Here is a 22,854-nt window from a genome sequence, read left to right as displayed (position 1 = left end):
AGGTGCATTAACAGGAAGCTGGATCAGAAGCAGAGTAGCCAGGACTTGAACCGGCATACAGAAGGCTGGCATCATAAGTGGCCACTTAACATGTTGCACCAAAATGCTGGCCCCAGATCTTTCCTTTTGAAAGCATACTTCCTGGGCTAGCAAATCTTCAGGGATTTCACTTATGCATAACCACGGTTAGAATGTGAACAACTTTTTTGCATAAAATGATTTCACTAGAAATAGTAATTAATATTTGGTTATTACTTTATTCACATGATAAATATAGTTTAAAGATGAGCCTAGCCAATCAAGGACATGACAAACCATGCTCCATTAAAAAACAAACAAACAAACAAAAACTGTTTTACCTGTAGCTAATTGGAGTTAATGCTCTATATAAGAATCAAAACCTATGAGCCCATAGAACCTTATACATGGACAAAGCAATTATAAATGATTCAATGCTCTTATCTTCTTTCCAAGTTGTGGAGCCTCATACCAACCTGAAGGTCTTTGAGACTTCCACATCTCAAATACAATTAGAAGAAAATGCAAATGCCTAAGAATTTTAGTCCAAAAGAGTCTTCCCAAAAAAAGGACACTAATAGATAAGTATTTGTCTGTACCCCCTTTTGGGAGATCACCTGAGAGAAGCAACAACATCTCCATCAGTACAGGCCTTTCTACCTTGCATTTTCTATGGGTAGGGATTCAGAGGGCCTGAAGTTTTTGGCCACATGTTAGAATGCCATCTACCCTGCCCACAACAGGGGAGAAAGTTTCAGTTTTTCTTGGGTTCTCAAGGGGTACAGGAATCAAGTCATTCCTTCAGTCACTAGTCAGCAAGCATCTACCATAGATCAGGCACTGCTCTGGGTACATGGATCAGTGAGGAAGAAAAAAAGAAAAAAAAAAAAAAAAGAAACGTGCAAAGAGCCTGCCTATGTGAGGAGATCCCTTCCTGGGAGGGAAGACAGGAGATAATGATTACAATAAATAACTAAATTGTATACAATATTAAAAGTTATTAAAAGCTTTGGAAAAAATAAAAAGTTGAGTATAATCAGGGGGATCAGAAGTAGAACAGGAGAAGTGCAGTTTGCAATGTTCAATGAGGTGATGAGGGCGGGAATATCTTCCAGGAATATTGGTATTGGTATTGGGTACCTTACCGATACAACAACAAAGGACACTCATTCTTTGAGCAACTCTCCTGGTGTTCATATAGGCCATCTATTTTAATCTTAGTCCTCTGAATCTCTTCTCCATCCATGAATAACTCATTCTAAAGATGAGGAAACCAGGACCTAAAGAGGTTCAGGTCTTTTTCTGGGGTCACACAGTTAGTACGGGATAGCACCAGGATTCAAAATCAGTTTTGTAACCCACTGCCTCTGTGTTTCCTGGTGTAGCACACTGCCTGACCATCAAGAAGGTTAAGCTTTGACCCCACTGAAGGACTTCAGGTATCAACCAGCAGGGACAGGAATGCCTTCCCAGGGTTGCTGATACCTGGCTCACAGCTTCCATTTTCCACACCAGGGTACATATGATACACAGGCTAGCTAAGCCCTAAACATTCTGAATGGACATGGCTAGAATTCACTCTATTTGGTCACATACTAAGCACAGGAAGAAAGAACATCTATTGCCCTTCTCTCTCTCTGTGTCTTAAATCCCACATGTTCTCCTCTTTCTGTGTTCCCTTACCTTAGTTTTTCAAGACCCAAACTGGGCTTTCACCTGGCCTTTCACCTCTGTCCTCTGCCCCCATAGTCCATCCTATTTTGTGCTACCTGTTGGATCTTCTTGGTCAGTCTCTCTCAGGACCCCTACTTCTCTCTAGCCTGATGCCATCATGCTAGGTCAGTTCATTGCCTTCCCTTCCCTTGATTACAGCAGCAACAAATCTCCTAACTTTTCTCCTGACCTCCTGTCTCACTTCTCTCCAAACCACCCTTAAATCTGCTGCAACAGTGCTGTCCTCTCCTCTCTCTGAAACACAAATAAGGCGCCACTGATCCTCTACAGGCACCGTTTCTATCACATGGCAACTCAGACTCCTCATTGCTTAGGATACCCTCCACGACCTGGTATTCCTACTTCCCCCTCCATTCCCATTCCTCAAAATGATCCCTACACCACATAAACCTCCAGAAAGTTCTATATGCTCCCAAGCTACCTCCAGATTGCAATGTGTGCCTTACTTTGTGAGCAAGCCTAGAGCAGCCTGGTTTAGTTTACTGCTGTTTGTGGAAATGGACTGTATAAGGCTCATTAGACTGTTTTTTCACAGTAATGTCGAGAACAACTGAATTTTCTACACAGTGAAAATACCAACAGCAATTAAAATGCAAAAACCAGAATCTCAAGTCTCAAAAACATGTTTTAGGAGAAAAAAGTGGCACAAGAACATACAAACATATATACATGTATAAATATGGCGCATATATACATGTAACCACTTATGTAAGTTTTTAAAAACCACAGAACAACACAGAAGTACAAAAAGATGCTGGGAAGTGATAAATGAAAATGGGAGAGTGAAAAGATGAAAAGGCTTTAATCATATATTACCATTTTATTTCCTCTTTAAAAGAGTTATTTGAATTGAATATAGCAAATATATATGAGTATCTGAAACCTGCACAGTATATAGTTAACTATTGTATCTTTTGTGTGTTTCATAGTAAAATATTTTAAGTACATCTCCAAAAGGAAATTTCCTACTTCGTGTTTCTGTCACCCACGGGCTCAGGGGCTTTCGCGGGCAGAGATGTCACAGGACCTTCCCGCACCCTCAGCGTACAGCACCGTGCCGGGGCGCGGCAGAGTGGCTGCTGAGCTAACATGATCCACCACCATCCCACTGGGTCTGATTCCGGATTTTTGTATCCTCGCAGGATTCCCTTCTGGTTCCTTACAGTAGCTGTGTAATTAGCTCACAACACAACCTGCATACTACACAGAATTGAAATTGCTTTCACCCCAACATTACAGGTGATGCTCCAGGAAACCAAGACATTCCTTCAAGAAGGGCAATTACGTCCTTGCTTCCACACATTTCCCTGGGTGCCGGCTGCGTGCCAGGCACGGTGAGGAGGTGGAGCTGCCGCCTTCCTGAAGCCCCAGTCTGGCTTCAGCACTTCCTGAAAATGTGGTTTACCAAAGACCAGGGGCCAGGGAGACGGTGGGGGAGGAAGTGACGGTGGAAGGCCATTCTAGACTTACACTCTTTGATAAATAAGTAGGTGAGTGTGAGCATGACCGTGTGGCCGCTGTATAGGTAGTCCCCGCACATGTTGTGAGAGCCGGTAATGGACAGGCCACCTCCAGCAATGAGCTTCATTATTCTCCGCAGTTGGGCTTCCCAGTCTCCAAAAAGCTGGCGGGAAAAGAGAAAAGAAGGTTCATTATTAGTCTACTTGAAAGTATACTCCAGGGGCCGGCACTGTGGTGTGGTGGGTAAAGCTTCTGCCTACAGAACCATATGGTGCTGGTTCGAGTCCCAGCTTCTCCACTTCTGATCCAGCTCCCTGCGAATGTGCCTGGGATAGCACTGGAAGATGGCCCAAGTGCTTGGACCCCTGCACCCACATGGGAGACCTGGAAGAAGCTCCTGACTCCTGGTTTCTGACTGGCCCAGCTCTGGCCACTGCAGCCATTGGGGGGTAAACTATAGATAGAAGATCTCTCTCCTCTCTCTCTCAATCTCTCTCTCTTTAATACACTGGCAGAGAAATACTGACTGATTTGGTTTAACTGCCATTTTGAGAAAAGAAAATTTAAATTTCCAGCCTAGGAAAAATTTAGAGATGCATTTTTGCCATGCTTGGCCTAGGATAACTGTTCTACTAACTTAGCTGAAGCCACTGGAGGCTGGGGTAAGTCAAATGTGTCATATTTTTTGGTGATTTTGGGGACCACACTGAACCAAGGGACAGAGCAGGCTGTGCTCTCAGTCTTCAGAAATTATGTGCGCAGCATTGGATGTTTCTCCTTTTACTCAGGGTGAGGAGTCCAGGGAATCATAAATTTACATGTCTATGATCTAAGTCTGGACCAGACACTAGAGTAATAAATGACTTAAAAACTCATTCATTGAGACTTTTATTTGCTCTGTCAAATACAATGTGTGATTGTCTACATGTTCTTTTGTCAGCACTTGGAATTTCTCAGTGGCCAACGTAAACATCATGATCCCTTTTGGACATTTAATTTACAATATTCCAGATCTGGGAAACACACACTTCACTGAATTTCCCTTTAAGGTTTGTTTTTCAAGATTTATTTATTATTCGAGAGACAGAGTTACAGAGGAGGAGAGAGACAGAGACAGAGACAGAGACAGAGACAGAGAGAAAGAGATTGATCTTCCATCTGGTGGTTCATTTCCCAAACAGCTGCAACGGCTAGAGCTGGGCCAATCTGAAGCCAGGAGCCAGGAGCTTCCTACAGGTTTCCCATGTGGGTGCAGGGGCCTAAGCAGTTGACCAGTATTGGCTGGTGACACATGCATAGGCTTAACCTACTATGCCACAGTGCTGGCCCCTGTAATTTCCTTTTAAAAAAGTTACTGAGATTTCTAGTTACAGAGGCAGGTGGAATACAGAACACAGAGGATATAAATCTCAAACCCAAAGGGGTCACACTGAAGGCGCTGCACAATACAAAAAGATCTACTTAGCAAGACTCAGCATCACCGAGTTTCAGAAACTGGGGACTAAGAAGAGATCCTAGTGTTTCCAGGGATGAAAGAGAAGCTTCATACAAGGGGTGGTTAGAATGAGACTTTCCAAAAGCAACACTGGAGAACAAGACTTTGGAAATATGTGTTCAAATTCCAAGGGAAAGTGATTTCCAAATTAGAATTCTATGCTTATCTGTATCACAACCAAGCACAGACTCAAGGATAAACTAAAGCCTTTTTGTACACGCAGGTCTGAACAACATCTACCACCTGCAGACCATGTCCCAGAAATCACCAAGCATATGTTCTAGGAAGCAAGGGAGCAAACATAGTGACGGAATCAAAGGACAGGCACAGATGCCAGCGAAGGGACAGCTGGGAGCAGGGGAGCAAGTCAGGAGCTCTGGAGGGGACGTCCGGGAGGTGAGACCAGCCCACAACCAGTGCCTCTGACGGGATGGGGAAGAGTCATCACGTGCAGGCAAGTTCATATAAGATGCTACAGCGAGGCAGCTGCCAAATCCACAGGAAACAAAATCCAGCACAGAGAACCAGGAGACGGCACGGCGTGGCTGTGAATAGCACCTACAGAACTGAGTAACGCAAGCCCTGGACTGTGAGCCAAACTAAGGACAGAGAGCTGCACAGAGATGACAAGACGCTTGAATGCAGGCAGCCACGACGGCAGGAGGGAGGGGGAAGGGAAGGAGAGGGCAGAGGAGGGCAGGAACGCTGTGTCTTGCACAGCAGGACATCAAGAATGGAGACAACCTATCTTCAAAGGTCCCCAAGCACCGAGCACCAAGTCGCTTAGGGACGTCAGAACACACACACACACACACACACACACACACACACGAAACATCTGTAAGCAGAGATAAAGACACGGAGGTAAACACCACAGGATGCAGGTAAAAGGCTGGGAGGGAAGTGAGAAAAGGGGGCCAGGGGTAGAGGACGATTGCTACTCAAAACACGGGGTGAGGAACCATTTTATTTTTGTGATTGCATGCAGCTATAAAATTTTTGAAGTTCCAAATGAAAAGTTTGCCTAGCTCTGCCCTAACGATGGATACTTCACAGGAGACAATGACGGCAAACATGCTTCATCTTCCTCATTGGAGTTATTCTTCCAAAACACCCTCCCTATTTTGAGAGCTATAGATTGTGTTCCTAAGACAGCATTAACCCATAATTCGTCCTCTCATCCTAACAAGAAAATCTGTGTGGGAAAACTGAGCCTGTTGAGGCATGGGATGAGAAACTAAGAAGTCAACATGGCTGAACTCTTTACCTAGTATAGAGTTGGTATTCTATGTACAATCGAAAATGGAGGGGCCGGCACGGTGGCTCACTTGGTTAATCCTCCGCCTGCAGTGCCAGCATCCCATATGGGCGCCGGGTTCCCCTCTTCCAGTGGCCTGGGAGGGCACCGGAGGATGGCCCAATGCTTGGGCCCTGCACCTGCATGGAGACCAGGAGAAGCACCTGGCTCCTGGCTTCGGATCAGCGCAGCGCCAGGCGTAGCAGCCATTTGGGGGTGAACCAACGGAAGGAAGACATTTCTCTCTCTCTGTCTATAACTCTACCTGTCAAATGAAAGAGAGAAAGAGAGAAAGAGAGAAAGAGAAAGAAAAAGAGAGAAAAAAAGAAAGAAAGAAAGAGAAAGAAAGAGAGAAAGAGAGAAAGAGAGAAAGAGAGAAAGAGAGAAAGAGAGAAAGGAAGGAAGGAAGGAAGGAAGGAAGGAAGGAAGGAAGGAAGGAAGGAAGGAAGGAAGGAAGGAAGGAAGAAAATGGATCTTAGTGGAGAATGGGACTGGGAGTGGGAGAGGAAGGAGGAGGAGTGTAGGTGGGAGGGCGTGTATGGTGGGAAGAATCTTAAAAAAATAAATAAAATAAAATTTATATTATAATAAAAAAAGAAGTCAGCATGGCATCATGGAAAATACAAAGAAAACAAAACTACATTTCTTGCAGATATTCTTTTTTTTTTTTTTATTTTTTGACAGGCAGAGTGGACAGTGAGAGAGAGAGACAGAGAGAGAAAGGTCTTCCTTTGCCGTTGGTTCACCCTCCAATGGCCGCCGCTGCAGCCGGCGCACCGCGCTGATCCGATGGCAGGAGCCAGGATCCAGGTGCTTTTCCTGGTCTCCCATGGGGTGCAGGGCCCAAGCACCTGGGCCATCCTCCACTGCACTCCCTGGCCATAGCAGAGAGCTGGCCTGGAAGAGGGGCAACCGGGACAGAATCCGGCGCCCCGACCGGGACTAGAACCCGGTGTGCCGGCGCCGCAAGGTGGAGGATTAGCCTATTGAGCCACGGCGCCGGCCTCTTGCAGATATTCTGAAAACCCCTCTGCTTTTTCTTTTCAAATACAAGTATTGTCTCAATCAGCTCTTAGTAAAGATAAAGCAAACTTCTGCAAGGAAAGCATCTTTAAGCTTAGAGGGGAAACAGGAAAAGAGGGTAGATATTTATAGCTACATTGAAAATTCAAATTATGTTTAAAAAAGCAAGCAAAGTTCAAGAAAAATTACAAAACAGTTGCACCAAGACATGTTAGTATCTTTTTTGTGTATACAGCACATAGATATCAAGTAAAATAAGACCAAGTTAGGGAACAAAATTCAACAAAGGACAAAGGAAGTGACTAGAGAAGGCAAAACCACTGTCAAATACACAGAAATAAAAAATAATGGGGGAAGGGGGCGGTGCTGAGGCCCAGAGGGTGAAAGCTGCGGCCTGCAGTGCAGGCATCCCATATGGGCGGAGGTTTGTGTCCCGACTGCTCCACTTCTGATTCAGCTCCCTGCTAATGCACCTGGGAAAGCAGCAGAAGATGGGCCAAGTCCTTGGGACCCTGCACCCATGTGGGGGACCCAGAAGAAGCTCCTAGTTCCTGGCTTCGGATTGGTTCAGTTCTGGCTGCTGTGGCCGTTTGGGGAGACAGGATGGCAGACCTCTCTCTATTGTCTCTACCTCTCTCTGTAACTATTTCAAATAAATGAAAAATAATTTTTTATAAAAAAATTACATTTATGAGATAAAGTTTTAAAAAAATAGAACAGAAGCTCATGTTATCACAAATCAGAACTTTATTTATTTTTTTTTGGTAAAGAGAGCTGAGAATGAGGCAGGTGGCATGACAATGATCTCCTCAATCAGGTTCCCCACAGGAGTGGACAGGTGAAAGCAGAGAGGCTCTCCATAGAGCAGTACAGGGAAGAGCAGGCCCTGGAAAGACACCAGGGTTAAGTTCACTGTGGACTGGAGAGAGCCAGACCATCCCAAGCCCTGATTTCCTCACCCACATCTTGGGATGACAGATTTATCGCCACTGGAAAACAATCCTCTAGGAAAGTCAGCATCTACAGTTCACCAGCAATGCCAACATAACCTCTGTCGCAATTACACTAGAAGCGTATCTCAAATAAATGATAGTGGATATGAAGGAAAGCTTTCCAGACAAACAACACATGACTATGACATTATGTTATAACAACAACAAACTGGAGACAACCAACAGGAACTGCTAAGTAACTACTCCCTGGGTATTCACAGCCTGGTTCCGGGAGAGTATCGGCAAGACAGGAGGCTGCTGTAAACACATCCTTAGCCCTGAGCTACACTTCCTGTCCTAGAATCTGAGGTGGCTCAAGCCCACGTCAAAGGTGGACAGCACTGAACCAGGCTACAATGCTGAAAAAATCATTAAAGCACACCTTTACGATGACTGTGTAGGAAACTCAGATCATAAATATGCTTGTCTGGTTTCCAGGCTCCTGGCTCTGGCCTGCTCCAGCCCTCGCTGTGGCAGTCTTTTGGGAGTGAGTCAGCGGATGCATGATCTCTTTCCCCTTCTTTCTTCCTTCCCCTACCTCATCCCTCTCTATCATTCTATCCTTTAAATAAATCTCAAAAAAAAAAAAAAAAAACTCACAAAAACAAAAACAACTATGCACAGAAAAAGAATAGGACGTGACATTCTAAATATTAACAGGATTGGCATGGACACTGGTGGGATTTCTACCAGTCTGTCCCAGGGCAGCTTCCCTTCCTCTTTTGGGGAAGAAAGAAAGGGATTCTTGGAGCGTTTTCTGTCTGTGCCTAGGGTGTGGTTCTGGGATTTGCAGGAGACAAAAACAAAACAAGATAGGAAACTCAAGGCTGGACCTTTCCAATTACGCATTTTGGCTTCCTTCCTGAACCTGTCACTTTTTTTGAGTCCTCCAAGAGCTGCTCCCTTTATTCTTGCAGCGTCCCCGGCTGCGTGCAGTGGAAAGGAGGGATGGAATGTGCTTTCTCCACTGCAGCAAACACTAAAACTTCCGCCCCGCCCCCAGCAGTGACATATCTGCGTAAAGGCTCTCAGCAGACACTCCAAAGCCATGACGAGACAGTCTATCTAAATTAACGACGTGAATTTTGGTTTCCTAGGGTCATAGAAAAAAATCAATTCACAATAAAAATAAAGCCACTTGGGAACCGGTGTTGTGGGGTAATAGGTAAAGCTACCGCTTGCAGCTGGAGTCCTGGCTGCTGCACTTCCAATCCAGCTCTCTGCTATGGCCTAGGAAGGCACTGGAAGATGGCCCAAGTCCTTGGGCCCTTGCACCCACGTGGGAGACCTGGAAGAAGCTCCGGCCATTGTAGCCAATTAGGGAGTGAACCATCAGATGGAAGACCTCTCTCTCTCTCTCCATCTCCTTCTCTTTCTGTGTAACTCTGACTTTCAAATAAATAAATCTTTAAAAAAAATAAAGCAACTTTCATCGTATTTAAATGAAGTCAATAACTGACAAAATCAGGTGAGCAATGCCAAAGCACAGAGAGAAACTGAGCAGAGGGAGGGTGGGCCACCAGGGAGCCTTGGGACCAAGGGCTCCTCGTACCACTGAGCCCTTGCTGGTCAGAGGACAGGATTCGCCCAAGAGTTTCTCAACACTGGGTCACACCATGGTCCCCACCACTGTCTGCAGATGGCCCCTGGGCACTGCTGCTTTCTAGTGGTACTCGAGGAGCAAGGGCACTTACTGCACTTCAGCCCCTCCTGGCAGGAGCGAGTGTATTGCCAGACCACCCTGAACACACCCGATCTCATCTGGGAGGAGGAAGAGGAAACCTGCAACTAAAAACCCATCAGATAATACTGCACAGACCCCAGCGGAACAACTCTGAGTGTGAAGGGGCAGAAATGCTCTTCAGGATAACCCTGGACTCTTCCTGATGCTTCATCTGAGGGTAGCCCAGAGACGGCAGCAAGCAGCTCCTACACCAGCCCTAGGCTTGCCAGTGTCATGGCTGGGGCTAGCATCCAAGTCCTCCGACTCCTTTTAGGTACTGCTGGCAAAACTACGTGGTACCTCATGCACTGCCAGTCCCTCACACTCTTGGATAAACTAGGAGCTGAATACATATAAAGTAACCATTTCTGCAGCAGCCAAGGTCCCTCAGGGAAGTGATACACTCGGCACCACAATCCAACCACCAGGAACAGCCGGGCAGCCCTCAGAAAACACATTCATTCAGGTCTCCTACCTACCAAGGCGATTCATTTGGTGTTGTTTCTGGACAGTCTTCTTCCAAAACACAAAACTGATCATCATCCATGAAACACCCCCCCCCCCCCCCAAACTGCCTGCAAACAGCTTGGTCAAGGATCAGACCTTCTGAAGGAATGGAGCAGTGTGAACACAGCTGTAAAACCCTCACCCATCCTTGTGCTGTGCAGCCTGCAACCGGGAAGCACGTGCTACATGCTGCAGTGTCCCTCAGCATCAGCTCCCCAGCGACCAAGGCCTCAAACAGCAGGCCGCCGCCGCCACCCTCCCGGATTCCAGTGGGTGTGCAGTCCTCTTGACCAATGACAGGTACTTAAACATTGGTCTAAGTTAGGGAAATTTCCTGTAGCCTGACCTCGGAGCCCCACTGGGAAGGCAGTATGTTGAAAAGTGTGACCAAGGCTTTAGATGTCATAGCAGCAGGGAGAGGCTCAGAGCAGCCCCCTACCAATCCTCCTGCCTTATTTTATTATTAGTTGGCTGGGCAGTAAGAAATAATAAAATAGGCAGGTAGCTTTTACAAAATAAAAAGATAGCTTTCCTTTGCACAGACATTCATACCTTTTTGAGAGTTTCGCACTGGTTATCTTCTGTCCTCACAAGCCTGCCAGTTCATCACCATGGATGCTCTACTTACTTTACAGATGAGGAAGTAAACGGAAGGTCCACTTAGCAGTACCTAAGGGCTGACCGAAGTAATTCAGGAGGACCAGAGCCCAAATGTCTTACCTCTCAGCCAATCTTGGCTTTTAGGTCCCTACAAAGAGCCTGCTCTTGTTGCTAACACCTTTTTAGGATGACAAGGAGTGTTCAACAATAGTCAATGTCTCCAAGGTCACTTTGTGCCATTGTTCTGGTAAGAGTTAATCAATTTTATACATGTAATTTAAATGCAAAGTTGATTGCTAAAGCAACATTTATTCATTACTCATTAAGGATCCATTTTTCATTTGGCATTTTCTACTTAAATCAAACTTCCCAATCTCTATAGAAGTTATTTTTATGGGATTCCTTCACAAATAAATTGCACATTTTCTGCCTTCTGTAGGCATTCTCAATTTGATTTTTAACTTTCTTTGCTTTATACTTAGATACACTGGTCTTTAAGTTTACCTTTTTTGTTGACAATTATTTATTTATTAACATTTGATTTTGACATTGTTTTAAATTTGCAAAACAAAAATTGTAAGATGGTAATACAAGAGTTCCCATTCAATCTTTTCCCCACTTCCCCTATTAACATCCCATGTTAGCATCTTCGTCTAAATTTAATTTTGCAAGAACAATAAAGAGCACAAATCTGCCAACCCCAGTTTTAGGTTAACCACGTAGGTGGCTCCAGACAAACCACTGTACCCGTTCTAGCCTCAGTTTTCTTACTTGTACAATGGCAAGAATAACACCTCCTCATGCTTAACTCTACTCACGAGAGTGAGATAAAACGTTACACAACAGCAGCATTACTATTACCAAGCTAGATCCATCTCTTTGGAAGTTCTTATGTGAGAAGGCAATGCCTGATAGCCAACAGGGAATTGAGATGATTCTCCTTAAACACACAGCCCTGCAGGAGGCTCTTCCATGAGCCTCTCTTGATCATTCACAAGGACTCCCGGAACTATCCCTCCATATGGTAACTGCTTCACTTCTGCAAAAATGTGGGTTCACCCCCAAACAGGCTGACCACAACTGATCTGAAGTAGATTTCACCATGTACCCTGCTTAGAACCTTTTTTCAAGACTTTTCCTTCCATTTTCCTCTTTTAGACCCTCTCCACTTCTGTATTCTCACAAGTACCCATTAATCTCTATACTACATGGGCTTGGAGGGGTGGTACCACTTGAGTAATGATTAGCAATAAAACATCAATTCCTTAGCAGCCTCTCGTTCTCCAGCAAAAACTGTTCCACAGGGGCTGGTTTTGTCACACAGTAGGTTACACCACAGCTGCCATCCCATATCAGGGTATGGGTTCAAGTCCTGGCTCCTCTGCTTCTGATCTGCATTTGGGCCAATTCCTCTGCTTTCCCAGGTGCATTAGCAGGAAGCTGTATCAGAAGTGGAGCAACTGGGTCTCTAACCCACCCTCATACAGGATGCTGGCATGGCAGGTGGAGGCTTAACTTGCACTCCACGATGCTGGCCCCAGCTTTTGTTTCTTTTAGATATATTTATGTATTTGAAAGGGAGGGAGAGGGAGAGGGACAGGGAGAGGGACAGGGAGAGGGAGAGGGAGAGGGAGAAGGAGAGGGAGAGGGAGAGATCTTTCATCTGCTAGCTTATTCAAATGCCTGCAACTGTGAGGTCTGGACCAGGTTGAAGCCAGGAGCCAGGAACTCCATCCAGGTCTCCCATGTGAGTGGCACGAACCCAAGTGCTTGCGGCATCATCTGTTGCCTCTCAGCCACATTAGCAAAAAAGCTGGATCAGAAGTGGAAGTGGGATTCAATCCTAGGCATTCTGATATCAGATGTAGGCACCTCAAGTGGTGGCTTAACCCAGTGTATTACAATGCCTGCTCCCGCCCCCAAATCTAAATCTAAAGAACTATAGAATGAACATCACAAACTCTTTGATTTGGCTCATTAATTAGCAGCATTTTGCCATATCCTCTTCTTTTTTCTCCAGGCCATGTGAGAATAAGTTGACTACATCACTAACATTTCCCTCTGACTATAAAAATTAGGACATTCTTTCTTCCATAAACACACTCACAAAATTTAACAATGATGTAAGATTACCACGCTTGACAGTCCATATTCAGACTAATCAACAGTTTCAACAATGCCCTGTAGGGCTTCCTTCTTCAATCGAGGCTCCACACAGAGAATATACATTGAAGTTTCTTGTTAGGTCCTGATTTTTTTTTTTCTTGATCAATTACAATTCTTCTGTTTTTGTTTCGTTTTTCATTACGCTGATGGTTTTGAGGAATACAGCTTGGTATCTTTGTAGAATAGCCCTCAATTTGGTTTTATAGCAATGTTGTCTTTTGTTTAAATTCAGGTTACCTCTTGTTAGCAGGAATGTTACCAAGGTGACGTTGTATCCTCCTCAGTCCAGTGTGTCTCAAAGCACTGGAAGTCATCCATCAGGCCACTGGTTTGATCATTTGGCTATGGAAGTGCCTAACAGACTTCTCTCCTAAGTGCATACATTTATTTCTGAATAATTAATAAGCAACTTGTGATGTTTTGAAGTTATGTAAATATTATGATTTTTAACCCTTTACTCAGTAGCATCCACTAATGACTATGAACTATGACTCTTGAATTATTACTACGATTGCAAACTAGCGTTTTTACAATTTTTTTATATTAGTTGATTTTTTTCCTCCAAAGAGCCTAATTCTCAATTATTTATTATAATTCCACATTGTCATTATTCATGGCGATGCTCAAATGTCTCAAATGTAGCCAATGGGAGCCTCTCCAACAGGACAGCATAGCTTCCGAATGGAGCCTACTGGTGCCCTGAGGTGCCTGGGAGCTCTGGCAGCCTGCCCCCGATCAGCGGCCCGCTGTCCATCCGCTTGCACTCCGACAGCCCGGATAATGTTTCCCACACACTCACACGCTGTCCATTGAGGCTCTCTGGGATTCCTCAGTGAATGCTTTTGACTCTGGTGGCCTCTTCACACTAGACAGCTGTTGTTCTCACCTTCCCAGCGTCTCCCAAACTCACCCCTCTCTGCCCTGTCTGGGCCTTCCTCACCTCTAAGTCAGGCAGCCATGCTAAAGTATCGCTTATCTTCCTCAAGGGGAGAAACAAGAACAGACACTTGGTCCATCTTTTTGCTTCTGCCACTTAGCACCTCTGAGGCCTGAGGCAGGTCAGTATCTCTGAACCAAGTACAATTTCCCCCCACTCAGTATTGCAGGAATGAAATGACAAGACATTTAGAATCGTATTTGGCACAAAATGGGTGGGCACAATCTGGCAGCACTGTAAGTCCGGCTCCTCCCTGCACCCTTCCCCAGTGCCCTACTATCTGTATTACTGGAGACATAAGCTTCTAAAAGACAGCGGTGATCCTATAATGTCCCCTGCTGGAATCTTTCCTGGCTCTCAAAATCTAAACTTCTTTGAAGGGTCCCATGGCCGCTGGCTACACCCTATCTTCTGGCTAAGACCTCATGCCCAGGCACAACCAGCCTCACCTTATTCCTCAATTCCCTTTTGCACCTTTATGTCCTCCACCTGGCAAACTCATCATCTCTCTGCATTCCACTTGGCTTACTCCTGTTCATCCTTTTGAGCCTTGATCATATGGCACCTCCATAGTGCTTGCTTGGCAAGTGAGCTCCACATACCTACTACAGGGAGAACTGAACAAGCCAGAGGGTGACTACTGAGTCAAACATTAGTTCTGGCTCCTGGGTGTCCATTTGTAAGAGAAGGGGATGCTTGTCTTACATGTATGTGTATCCTTAAAATTCACCCTTATTGGGGCTAACATTTGGCACAGCAGTTAGACACTGCTTGGGATGCCTGCATCCCAAATTGGAGTGTCTGGATTCAGCTCTGCTTTCAATTCCAGCTTCCTACTAACACCCGCTCTGGAAGGCAACATGTAATGGTTCAAGTATTTGGATCTCTGCCACCCACATGGGAGACCTGGACTGAGTTCCAGCCTCCTGGCTTCCATCTCACCCAGTTCCCACCATTGGGGGCATCTGGACAGTGAACCAGCAGATGGGAGTGCTCTCCCTCTGTCTCTCTGCTTTTCAAATAAATAAAAATTAATCAGTATTGTCCATAAAAAGCAAGTTCTCCAGAAATGTTTAGAAAATAAGCAACTTGCTTGTTCATCAAATGAAATCAGGTCAATATTCTGCCTGCCTCACACTCCCAGAGAATGGTGGTATCTTCCCTTCAGTAAGGAAACCATTTAGAAACGTTAAGGTCTACATAATTATATACAAACGTATGTAGCAAATGTTAAATATAAGGAGACAGGAATAATAATTGTATGGATAGTATGACCAGAATCATGTAAGAAATGTGCTAAAGGACGAATATGCTGAAGTATTAGCAGTATATAGAGCCATGAGTGATTCCAAAAATTTTTCTCTCAATGTATTGATAATGAACATGTGCTTTGTTTACAATGGGAAAAAAAAATAACCTTTAAGAGACAGAAATGGTTTCATACAGAAAGAAAAAAGGGAAAGTGAAGAAGAGACTTGGGATGGGCAAGGTTATCAGAAACTATATGCAGGGGCTGGCGTTATGGCACAGTGGGCTAAGCCTCCGCCTGTGGTGCTGGCATCCCATATGGGTGCTGGTTCGAGTCCTGGCTGCTCCACTTCCGATCCAGCTCTCTGCTGTGGCCTGGGAAAGCAGTGGAGGATGGCCCAAGTCCTTGGGTCCCTGCACCTGCCTGGGAGACCCAGAAGAAACTCCTGGCCATTGTGGCCATTTGGGGAGTGAACCAGTGGATAGAAGACCTTTTTCTCTGACTCTCCCTCTCACTGTCTGTAACTCTACCTCTCAAATAAATAAATTAATTAAAAAAAAGAAATTATATGCAATAAATAGAAAAAAATGAGAATAAATAAAGAGGAAAATGGTACTGATATTAAGAAACTAGGAGGCGGGCCGGCGCCGCGGCTCACTAGGCTAATCCTCCGCCTAGCGGTGCCGGCACACCGGGTTCTAGTCCCGGTAGGGGCGCCGGATTCTGTCCCGGTTGCCCCTCTTCCAGGCCAGCCCTCTGCTGTGGCCCGGGAGTGCAGTGGAGGATGGCCCAGGTGCTTGGGCCCTGCACCCCATGGGAGACCAGGAAAAGCACCTGGCTCCTGGCTCCTGCCATCGGATCGGTGCGGTGCACCGGCCGCAGCGCGCCGGCCGCGGCGGCCATTGGAGGGTGAACCAACGGCAAAGGAAGACCTTTTCTGCCTGTCAAAAAAAAAAAAAAAAAAAAAAAGAAACTAGGAGGCAAGCAGGAAATTAGATAAAACCAAGCACTGGTGATTTCAGTTCCTCAATGCACAAAGATGGCATGAAGTTATTTTGGTAATGGAACAGGAGTCAGGCTCTGAAAGGGTCAGCAGGAGCTGATCAGAATATCCAAATCTGTCAGTGAGAAGGGCACCTGGAATATTCCAACTGCCACCTGATAAAGGAAGAAGCAAGGAGAGGAGGTGATGAAGCCCTGAACGGAAGCGAGGCTTTTGCCTTGTGAGCCTCAGCTCCTGCCAGCAAAGGGACCTGGCAGGCTGATGATTAGTGTATCACTGCTCAGCTGCAGCTCAGCTGGCGGGCTCGTATTGCCCTAATCCGCGCTCCGTTCAAGAGCAGACAGCGGCAGAGAGCAATACCAACCGGGGCCTTTCTGCCGCTGCATTTGCCACCCACACGTGACTGGTGTCCGAAAGTGGGCTGTGTTCATGCGTTCAGGGCAAAAATCAGTCTTTCAAGATGAAGCGAATGTCACCAGAAACTCCATGGCAGACTAATGCATCAGCCAGCTAAGTGCTCTTGCTGGAACGTAATCTCTTTCCCAAGGTTTTCAAATCTAAGGTCACCATGGAGACCAAAATACAGAATGTATTATAGTATTGCTTAGTATTAAATGAACTCATGTGATTCTTAAAACTTGACTTGAAAACTATGTTACTCCTCTTCTTCCACTGGCATTAAGCTATCTGTATCTGGGGACTGGGTGAGTATTTTTTTTTAAGGAGTTTGCTAAAACAAAATAAAAACTTTGCATTGGAAATTTCTGAATACCAAAGAATTCTTATATGTTTCTGTCTCATTTCTTTACTGAATCATAAATGTTCACAGTTGTAACCAGAGAAGGGGTTGTTTTTAGGACAGAACGTATGCTCCCGGGAGAAGAGCTGTAATGAGACTAATGCGGGCTAATGAAGGAATCAAAATCTTGGCAAGCTCCAGTTCAGCCCTGCATGTATGCTCCCTAGAAAACAGCACAAGCACTTCCCAGAAACTCATCATCAGGGAAATGAAAACGCCTCCTTCCCTTTCCACGCCGCCCAGCGGCTCATCATTGTTGCAGTGCCATCGGAGGGGAGGCCTATCCTCCATCCCTCCTGATCATCTCACCATGATAATTCCTCCAAGCAGTCACATTTTGTGATGTGATCTGCTCTAAGATGAATGAAGAGTAAGACCAATTTCCATAATTACTATTGCATATTTGTGGGAGCACTCTTCTTAGAACTCATGTGTTTTGAGACTTGGTGTGGAGAAAAACAGTAGGTATACTACAATTAAGGGGAATACCTGATGGTGGAACAAAGCTTACGTTCATGTGACTTCAAAAAGTCACATTCTAAAGGTCCAATCTCTCGCCTCATGGTCTGGTGGAGACTGAGTAATGTCAGAGTATCTACCAACTGGCAGGTCTTAAATAGTGTCTCAAATCATGAGATACTCCATACTGAAAGCGCCATACCTTCCGTATCCAATCTCCAGGCCATCTATTTCATACCCACAGCTTTGAACCTCTCTCTATTGTACGATGATCACAAATCACAAACATTTAGTTTCTAGCCCTAGTTTTCCCTTCAACTTTAGACCTATGTTGCCTACTGTCCTAGACAATACCACTTAACTGTTTCACAAGTACCTTCAGCTCTGCATGCTTAACCCAAGACTCTAGTCCCTTTCATCCCAACCTGTAATCACCCCAGTGATAAAATCAGTCTCTGAAATCTTCCCATCAATTCTCATTCCCTATGTGAACCTTCTACCAGGTTGAACCCATCTGTCCTCTTAAATATTACTCCAATCTGTCTCTTCATTCTTAGAACCAGTGGTTGAGCATTTGGAAATTGATTAAATAAGGGGAACAAGTCTGTACTGGTGATTTTTTAAAAGATTTATTTGAAAGGCAGAATTACAGAGGGGCAGAGAGAGAGAGAGAGAGAGAGAGCGAGAGTGAGGCAGTTCTTCCATCCACTGGCTCACTCCCCAAATGGCTGGAGTTGGGCCAATCTGAAGCCAGGAGCTTGGAGCCTTCTTGGATCTCCCACATGGGTGCAGGGGCCTGAGCACTTGGGCCACTTCCCATTGCTTTCACAGGCCATAGCAGAGAGCCGGATGGGAAGTGGAGCAGCTGGCGCCCATGTGGGATGTCTGCACTGCAGGCAGTGGCTTTACCCACTACGCCACAGAACCGGCCCCTGGACTGGTGATTTCAAGGTGCTTCCACAAAGGCAGGAACTTTACCTACCTTGCTCTACTCTCTCACTAAAGCAACTCAAACACCCACATGCTTGCTACATCAGCTCCCACTGGATGACTGAAGGGACTGTGGCAGGACGACAACCCCAAGTTCCCTTCTGATTTCTGGATGGCATCTTATATCGACAGTGCCCCTGGATACTGTCTCCCTTCAAGTTGACAACTCCTTAAGACAGATTTTAAGTGCCATTAGTTTGGTTTTTTTTTTTTTTTTTTGGTTTGTTTGTTTGTTTTTGCTGATAAAAGAATTGAGGCGCTGAAAAGTTTAAAAGACCTGCCCAACGCATCTGCCACACAGCTAGTAAGTGGTCTCACAAGACCACCTTAACCCCGACCTCAGTGTTCTTTTCAGTACTAGATAAGTTTGTATTTTAGAGGGGTTAATAAGTCCCCTTTCCCATGCAATGGTTCTTTCTTTTCTTTTTTTTTTTTTTTTTTTAAGATTCGTTTATTTTATTTGAAAGACAGAGTTACAGAGAAACAGAGAGAAAAGGAGAGATAGAGAGATTTTCCATCTGTGGGTTCATTCCTCAAATAGTCACAGTGGCTGGAGCTAGGCCGGTCTAAAGCCAGGAGCTTCTTTGGGGTCTCCCATGTGGGTTCAGGGGCCCAAGCATTGGGCCATCTTTGGCTGCTTTCCCAGTTGCATTAGCAGTGAGCTGGATCAGAAGTGGAGCAGCCAGTCTCAAACCAGTACCTACAAGGGATGCTGGCACTGCAGGTGGTAGCTTAATCCACACCAATCCTCCATGCAATGGTTCTGAGAGACATTAATGATGTGGATATCAAGCTGAACATTGGATTGAGTGCCTTGTAATAAAATTCCTTTCGGTTCTGGTTCTCTAAGACCCAGGTAAGACTGTCAACTACACAAAGCTGGTCTCTGAATTCTCTCTCAAGTACTGCCCTTCTTCCCTCTGACACTGATCTCCAGTCAGCACGGATTCCTTGCCTGACTGCTGATTTCTTAAGCTTGACTTGCCAAGCATGGGGCAGTACCCAGCCTTCAAGGCCTTTTCCAACTCTTTGTTGGACATCTTTTCAATCTACCTGCAAAAGGAATCTGAATGTAATCTGAATTACTGAATGTAATTCAATCTCCAGAGCCAAACTGCAATTCAGAGGAACTATGGAGGAAAGAGGCACAAGCTAACTGGCACCATAATGAAACAAACAGGTTAAGCGTACCACATGTTCTCCAGGACAACTGATCTGATCTCCACAAGCTGCTGGCAGGGAGGAAAAAAGGAGAAGGACTGCTCTAGAGTTGAAGACTGAAGAGACAGAACTAGCAGTTGTAAAGGTTTTAGATTCTAATTTATTTAAACGAACTTTAATAATAATTCAAAAGGCATTTTAGAAATCAGTATTCTCCATGAACTGGTATTTGTGGATATCAAAGAATTAGTATTACTTTGGTTGAATACCATTAGCATTATGACTATGCAATAAAATGTTCACAGTATTGAGATGCATACTTACACAGAAATGAAATAGTGTTGCCTGGGAGTTATTTTAAAATACTTTAAAAAGAAAAAGAAAAAATAGACATTTACTTATAATTATTAAATCTAGCTGTTGGGCATACGAGGGTTCCTGATGGTAGCTCTTCCACTTTGGTGTACATTTAAAACTTTCTAGAATTGTGAAATTGTATCCCGAATCCTTTCTTCCAAGAGTCCTATTCTACCAAAGAGGGAATCAGATTTAGTGAGTTTTAAACACTAATTTTTGCTGGGATGTGCTAGTATTTCACTCCCTTCTGTCATGGAATGATGGGCTCAGTGGGGATTTCTGGCAACACAATAAATAAATGACACATTTGAGTTGAGCATTTGTGCATTGTTCCTGCTGTTACCTCTGCCTTTATCAAGACAACCACAAGCTATTCATAGCCACAGGATCTTGGTGAGATAGACCAGTGATTCATGCTCACGGCCTAAAGGTTCACCAAAGTCTGGGCCCTAACAGCAACTGGGTGGAAGTACAGAGGTTCTCACGAAGCAATAGGGCCAGACCAAGAGAAGCAGAAGGGCTGCATAGCACAGCCCCTCAACTTTTGAGTCCGTCTTCAGTGTGTACTTAGCCAGAACCCACATCTGACATTCTATCCCCTGGCAGTCAAATTTCCCAATGCACAGACTTTTTAATGTAGCTGCACTGAACTTAGACATGTGTCAACAACGTCGGTTCACTACCGACAAAATGCTGCTTTTATCAAGCCAGCCTCCCAGCGGGAGCCTACATCACCGAATTTTCAATGATACCATGAGATTTCCTGCGACCCAGGAATTGAAGATGAGCAAGTGCCTGAAAGCTTTCATAGAGGATGAAAAAGATGTGAGGCTGGCTTCTTCGGAAGGGCTCAGGAAACAGCAGGAGATAGAGACTAGCAGGACTGCTGACACAGAGGAAAGGAATGTTGGGAACATTCATTCTCCATGACAGCTTCTCTAGGGTAAAGGAAGCAGCGTTTGACAAAAAACAGACAAGAGTTCAGAATCTAGCCACTTGTGGAGGCACAAAAATAGCTCTAGGAAGGAAGGAGGACCACAGTACACAAACTAAAGGGACCCAACTTTTTCTATGATCACGACACCACTTCAAAACTTCAGGGAGGTTTTTTTCAGCTCCATTTCCAAAGCTCCTATCAGAAAGAATGTAAAAAAAAAAAAAAAAGAAAAAAAGAAAGAAAGAAAGAAAGAAGGAAGGAAAGAAAGTTTCTTCCAGAAAGTACAAAAGCACAGAGGAATGAGACTGAAGGAGACTGAAAGAGTCCGGCTCTTTTGCCAATACAGGTGCAATACAAAGAAATAATGTCAGACACAACAAAGTGTTCCATGCTTTCTCCTGCTACCATCAAGACGAGAAATTAGTTTCTTCTGTTTCTTACTGCATTACCAAGTTTTAATGTATGCAAACATTTTAAAATTTACAACCTTTGCTATTTCATAAAGTTCCAACCAGCTCCCTAGTTAAAAATCCTTCCAAAGTAAATGTTAGGGGGTAAAGAGTGCCATGGGGATCTGATGGGAAGCTAGAAATTGTAAGTGAGAAACAAAGTTTATTTTTAAAAAATTTCTATCCTACTAGAGAAGATCAACAAGGCAAAAGGTACCTCCTGACAATAGTGATCTTATATGAATTGGTGGAGTGTTGCAAAGGCATATGGATATTTTTCTCCTGCTTGCTCTACTGTGGAGATTAATAGAAGGAAAAAGAAAAAAAATCATTTGAAACTGAGCTTTCCATCTAAGAGAGGAAGAAAGCACACAAAGGCTCTGGATCTGTGTCAAGGGGAGTGAATGATATTTTAGAAGTCTGGCAGGAAACCAAAGTGCTACACCCACATACAAAGCTCCACTGCTTTCAACATGCTAACTAGCCCACAAATTTCTCCAGCTGGGAAGCAGTGTCAGGACTTGGAAATTGTGAGATGGGTGAGGCTGCCTGGCCCCATTGCTCACTAACACTCCAAAATGAGAATGGAGGGACTGTATTTTAAAGAAATTTTCACTTTTGGCCTTAGAGAATCCCAGGGAAAAAGGAGAAAAAAACAGAAAGGAAATTACAGTGAGGAATAATTTACCTTCGGAGAACAGTTGAAATGCATACCGGGTACTGGGAGTGTGGTTACATACATTGTAATACACCGATACAGGTACAGCGTGCCAACTATGCAGAAAAATCTTCTGCTAATAATAGACCTAGAAAAAGGGAAAAACAGGGCAGATTCTCAGTCAAGAAGTTCTGCAGGTTCATTAACTTTATGTTTGCAATGACCCAAAAAGACAAACAAATCCAAAAAAACTACTTGCAAGCTTGAAACCAGAATGCTACAACTACAAAATAGATTAAGACAGAGTTTGAGAATAATGTGAGGGGTGTGTGTGTGTGTGTGTGTGTGTGTGTGTGATTTTTAAAAAAATACTTACTGGCCAAAAGAGTTTAAACCACTGTCAACTGCCCAGGTTGCATGAGGGTTTCATGAGTTGTGCTTGGGTTTCATGAAACGTTAAATGTTATCTTGAGTTGACATTCAACTGATACACAAGTGGACCCCACTCTGTCAGGTCAGGCCCACTGAGTATCTACAGCTACACATTTAGAGAGTTTTTCTGTCATAAGAGGGAAGATGTTCAGAAAACCTGAGTAACAATAGAATGAGAATTTAAAACATTTATGCCATTTAATAAGTCAAAGTCATTAAGAAATTTTACTCACACACTTCAGACACTGACACTGATTATCTGAGGCAAGGTGATGCCAAGAAAAGAATCTATTCAACAACATCCAACTCCCATCCTAATCCCTACATACTACATGGCTGCATGACAGAAAACTTCTCTAAATCTCAATTTCCTTATCAGTAAAATAGGATTAAGAGCATTAAAAATA

General features: G+C 44.4%; 1 protein-coding gene across 16 annotated transcripts in view; it reads right to left on the bottom strand.

Moving 5' to 3' along the window:
- Window positions 1–22,854, bottom strand: part of SGMS1 (sphingomyelin synthase 1) — a 337,794-nt gene that overhangs the window by 3,189 nt on the left and 311,751 nt on the right. For all 16 annotated transcript variants that reach the window (XM_051823915.2, XM_051823912.2, XM_070057669.1 and 13 more), the window contains 2 exons: window positions 22,046–22,163; window positions 3,223–3,376 (listed from right to left, as the gene is read on the bottom strand). In XM_051823915.2, the coding sequence (XP_051679875.1) occupies window positions 3,223–3,376; window positions 22,046–22,163 (272 nt within the window). The remainder of the gene's footprint in view (window positions 1–3,222; window positions 3,377–22,045; window positions 22,164–22,854) is intronic.

This window comes from Oryctolagus cuniculus, chromosome 15 (assembly GCF_964237555.1).
Source record: "Oryctolagus cuniculus chromosome 15, mOryCun1.1, whole genome shotgun sequence".
Classification (NCBI taxonomy): Eukaryota; Metazoa; Chordata; class Mammalia; order Lagomorpha; family Leporidae; genus Oryctolagus; species Oryctolagus cuniculus.
The sequence above is the reverse complement of the archived record's forward strand: the minus strand, read 5'-3'. Positions and strand labels throughout refer to the sequence as shown.